At 51.5% G+C, this 4,821-nt stretch overlaps 1 protein-coding gene across 1 annotated transcript in view; it reads left to right on the top strand.

Annotated features, from left to right (window-relative positions):
- Positions 1-2,770, top strand: part of LOC121274932 (ribonuclease inhibitor-like) — a 12,095-nt gene extending 9,325 nt beyond the window's left edge. The window contains exons 6-7 of the mRNA XM_041182304.1: positions 852-1,019; positions 2,440-2,770. Of these exons, the coding sequence (XP_041038238.1) occupies positions 852-1,019; positions 2,440-2,527 (256 nt within the window). The 3' untranslated portion in view covers positions 2,528-2,770. The remainder of the gene's footprint in view (positions 1-851; positions 1,020-2,439) is intronic.
- The last annotated feature ends 2,051 nt before the right edge of the window (positions 2,771-4,821 follow it).

The raw sequence follows: 4,821 nt of genomic DNA, 5'->3' as shown, positions 1-4,821 counted from the left end.
CCCGATCGCCCTCAATCTGTGTGTCCCTCAGGTTCCCGACCCTCCAGCCACCAGAGACAGTTTCTCCTCATTGACCCTCCCCCTCCCCTCATTGCACAGACCCTTCCCAATTCCGAACGCCTCGATTCAATCTCCCCCTTAACCTTCTCCTCTTCCGAGGAGAACGAGGAACCCCCGGCTCCTCCCCAGCCTCTCTCTCTCTCTCTCTCTCCCTCCGCGCGGACTGAAGCCCCTCGTCGGTGGTGGAGGTTGGGGGGAGGGGGTTGCCGTTCTCCACGACACCTTCTCCCAGGTCCTTCCTAAATTGGACACGGCGCTCCAGCCGGAGAGGGAGGTTTGGATACGGAAGCGCGATTAATCCCCGATTCTCCCCATCAAGCCAGTTCCTCAACTGGCCATCATTCCGGCCAATATCTCCACAAGCTTCTCTGCTCCGAGGATAATGACCCCCCCCCCCCCTTAACTCTCCCACCGCCGGCTCCTTCCGCTCTGTCCCCTCCTGAACTGAAGTCCCTCGTCCCCCGTTATGGGAAACCTCCTCCACACCCTCTCCCAGACCTCCCCATCCTCCCGACTGTGTGTATGTGTGTGTGTGTGGGTGCCCCATCATTGGGATGGGCAGCTCACCGCCCCCCACCCCCTTCAGGGGGGGCAACTGGAGATGGGCAATAAAAGCTGGGCCTCCCCCTCCTCGAGTGAAGAGAAAGGGAGCTGGGACCTGAGCCAGTGTTTTCCCTGAGCCAGTGACCCAGTGATTTCAGGATACAGTGCGAGGCAGCGTGGTAAAGACTCATTTGGTTCACTCCTGTCTCTCCGTGTCGATTTAACCCGTGTCTCTCCCCCTCACGCAGGTTGGACACAGCAGCGCTGGGAGACGTGGGCGTGCAGGACCTGATCAGGGTGCTCGTCGGCAGGCGTTCCATCACCGAGCTAACCCTCCCCTACAACTCCATCAGCGACGCCTCGATCAATGCCCTCAGCCACTTGGTCAAGACCAGCCCCAGCCTGAAGGAGATCAGGTTATCGCTTTCGCCCTCCCCCTCCCTCCGGCGCGATCGGGGACCTATGAGGGTGGGGAAGTGGGTCCAGGTGCCCACAGAAGCAGGAGTGAGGCCATTCGGCCCCTCGGGCCTGCTCCACCCCATTCGATAAGATGGTGGCTGATCTGATTGTGGCCTCAGCTCCTCTCTCCTTTCTGTTCCCCCTCCCCACCCCCCCAACTCCACCTATTTATTCTTTCCTGGGGTGTGAGCATTGTCGGCAAGACCAGCGTTTGTTGCCCCTCCCTAATTGCCCCTTGAATTGAGCTCGGCCATTCCCAAGGGGCAGTTAAGAGCCAACCGCACGGCTGTGTGGGGTCTGGAGTCACGTGTAGGGCCAGAGCGAGTAAGGACGGCAGATTCCCCTCCCTAAAGGTAGATGAGTGAACCCCGATGAATCTTTACGACGCTCGATGATAGTTTCATGGTCCCCGTTACCCAAACTGGCTTTCAACTCCCAATTTTATTCATCGGATTTCAATCCCCCCAGTGGCCGGGGGTGGGGATCGAACCCATGTCCCCAGGATATTAACCTAGTGACATTACCACCAATCCACTATCCATCGATCAGAAACCTGTCTAACTCAGCCTCGAATATATTCCACACCCCGGCCCCCACTGCTCTCTGAGGGGGGGAGAGAATTCCACAAACTGAACCCCTCGGAGAGAAGAAATTCCTCCTCATCTCCATCTTCAACAGGAGACCCCTCATTCTGAAACTGTGTCTCCCCCCCCCCACCTTCGTTCTAGATACCCCCACAACTGGGGGGGGGGGGGGGGGGTGGTAAACACCCCCTCAGCCTCCACCCTCCCCTCCCCTCAGGATCTGATCTGTTTCAATAAGATCACCTCTCATCCTTCTAAACTCCAATGGGTACAGGGCCCAACCTGCTCAACCTTTCCCCCATCAGACAAACCCCCTTCATCCCGGGAATCAGCCCAGTGAACCTTCTCCCAACGGCCTCCAATAAAGAGTCTGTCCCTCCTTAAGTCAGGAGACTGAAACTGTCCACCGCACTCCAGGCGTGGACTCCCCAGTGCCCCGTACACTTGGAGCGAGACTCCCCGGCTTTTATACCCCATTCCCCTCGCAATAAAGGCCATTTACCTCCCGGATCACTTGCTGCATCTGCGTAATAACTTTCCCCGATTCATGTACCCGCACACCCAGATCCCTCTGCACCACAGAGTCCTGCAATCTCTCTCCGGTTAAATAATGTTCCGCTTGTAAACTCTTCCTGCCATCTCTTTCACTCTGCCTGCGATCCGGGATGAATAATGAGTGCTGGGCAGGTATGGGGAAGGGTTCTCTGAGAGGGGGTGTGCTGTGGGCTGCGGTGAGTCACCCAGGCCAGAATCACTGCAGACGTTGCTGAATGATGCCTTTCTTTGTGCACAGATTGAGAAGGAATAAGTTCTCCCCCGAGGGATGTCACCAACTGAAGAGGCTGGCCAGAGCTGGGCTGATCTTATCAGTGGGAGACTGATCCTCTACATCGAGAAGCTTTCACATGGTCTCGGGAGGCTGCACACAGTGACTGCTGTACAAGAGCACAGGAAGAGTTAACGTGGGACTGAGTCCAGTACCAGCCACACTGAGAACACTGTGACTGGATCCGAATCAGTCTTGTACTGGACAGAGACTTGTGCGTGAACAAGCACGGAGACAGCCCCTAACTTAGATCTTACACTGTACACATGTAAATAGTTACAAACAGGTCATAAATATAAACTGTTGGACTACTGAAGACTCAGGACCTCTTCATGAGACCCACCAAGCGACGCGAGGTACCTTACCACAGCAGCTCTTGCAATAGCAAAGTGGCAGTATATTTATGCACAGTGAGATCCTGCTAACAGCGATGTGGTAAATCCCCAGATGGTGTGGTTACAAGGGAAGACGGGCCAGTCAACCCGACAGAGCGGTGCCAGAGTTTCTGCTCCCAGCGAGACTCCTCCCATCTCACCCTGCATTTCACCCGCTCCCCAAATCCTCCTGTTGCTTTATCCCTCCTGTGTTTATACAACTCCACACCAAAACCCCCGACAAAAAAACCGTATCTCTGTTAGTCCGCCGGAGACACTCCCTGTGGTAGCAACATCCACATTCTCCGCACTGCCAAGGTACAGATATTTGTCCTGATACCCCCTGACAAGATTTATTAGTGACCCTATCCTATCGATGTCCCTCTAGGTATTTCTCCTGATTCCCTCCCTGTCCAGATTTATTGGTGACCCTATCCTATCGATGTCCCGCTAGATATTTCTCCTGATTCCTCCCTGTCCAGATTTATTAGTGACCTTATCCTATCGATGATCCTCTAGATGTTTCTCCTGATTCCCCCCTGACTAGATTTATTAGTGACCCTATCCTATCGATGTCCCTCTAGATATTTCTCCTAATTCCCCCCGACTAGATTTATTAGTGACCCTATCCTATCGATGTCCCGCTAGATATTTCTCCTGATTCCCCCGACTAGATTTATTAGTGACCCTATCCTATCGATGTCCCTCTAGATATTTCTCCTGATTCCCCCTGACTAGATTTATTAGTGACCCTATCCTATCGATGTCCCTCTAGATATTTCTCCTGATTACCCCCGACTAGATTTATTAGTGACCCTATCCTTTCGATGTCCCTCTAGATATTTCTCCTGATTCCCCCTGACTAGATTTATTAGTGACCCTATCCTTTCGATGTCCCTCTAGATATTTCTCCTGATTCCCCGACTAGATTAGTGACCCTATCCTATCGATGTCCCTCTAGATATTTCTCCTGATTCCCCCCGACTAGATTTATTAGTGACCCTATCCTATCGATGTCCCTCTAGATATTTCTCCTGATTCCCCCCCGACTAGATTTATTAGTGACCCTATCCTATCGATGATCCTCTAGATATTTATCCTTGTCCCCCTGACTAGATTAGTGACCCTATCCTATCGATGATCCTCTAGATATTTCTCCTGATTCCCCCGACTAGATTTATTAGTGACCCTATCCTATCGATGATCCTCTAGATATTTCTCCTGATTACCCCCTGACTAGATTTATTAGTGACCCTATCCTATCGATGATCCTCTAGATATTTCTCCTGATTCCCCCCAACCAGATTTATTAGTGACCCTATCCTATCCATGATCCACTAGATATTTCTCCTGATTCCCCCGACTAGATTTATTAGTGACCCTATCCTATCGATGACCCTCTGGATATTTCAACTAATCCCCTTGACTGGATTTATTAGTGACCCTATCCTATCGATGTCCCTGTAGATATTTCTCCTGATTCCCCCCCGACTAGATTTATTAGTGACCCTATCCTATCCATGATCCTCTAGATATTTCTCCTGATTCCTCCCTGACTAGATTTATTGGTGACCCTATCCTATCCATGATCCTCTACGTTTCCCCTTTACCAGAAATGTAAACACTCGCAGTCTTAGTTCTATAAATTCCTTTCATCATTTCATACATCTCAAATACATAGCACTTTGTTCTGAATGAGCCATGAGCTGCTCAGTATCTTCCTATACCTACAACCCTGCAGTTCTGGAATCTTTCATTTCAACTCTGTTACACCTTCCCTAGCGGCTATTTATACTTCTTGTAATGAGCAGAGTGTAACTGTGCACAGTGCTCCAAGTGTGGTCTAACCGAGGGAAATGTAGACCAGAACTGTGCACAGTGCTCCAATTGTGGTCTAACCGAGGGAATTGATACCAGAACTGGGCACAGTGCTCCAAGTGTGGTATGACCGAGGGAATTGATACCAGAACTGGGC

Source organism: Carcharodon carcharias (genome assembly GCF_017639515.1).
Source record: "Carcharodon carcharias isolate sCarCar2 chromosome 39 unlocalized genomic scaffold, sCarCar2.pri SUPER_39_unloc_10, whole genome shotgun sequence".
Classification (NCBI taxonomy): domain Eukaryota; kingdom Metazoa; phylum Chordata; class Chondrichthyes; order Lamniformes; family Lamnidae; genus Carcharodon; species Carcharodon carcharias.
This window is presented reverse-complemented; position numbering and strand designations above follow the sequence as displayed.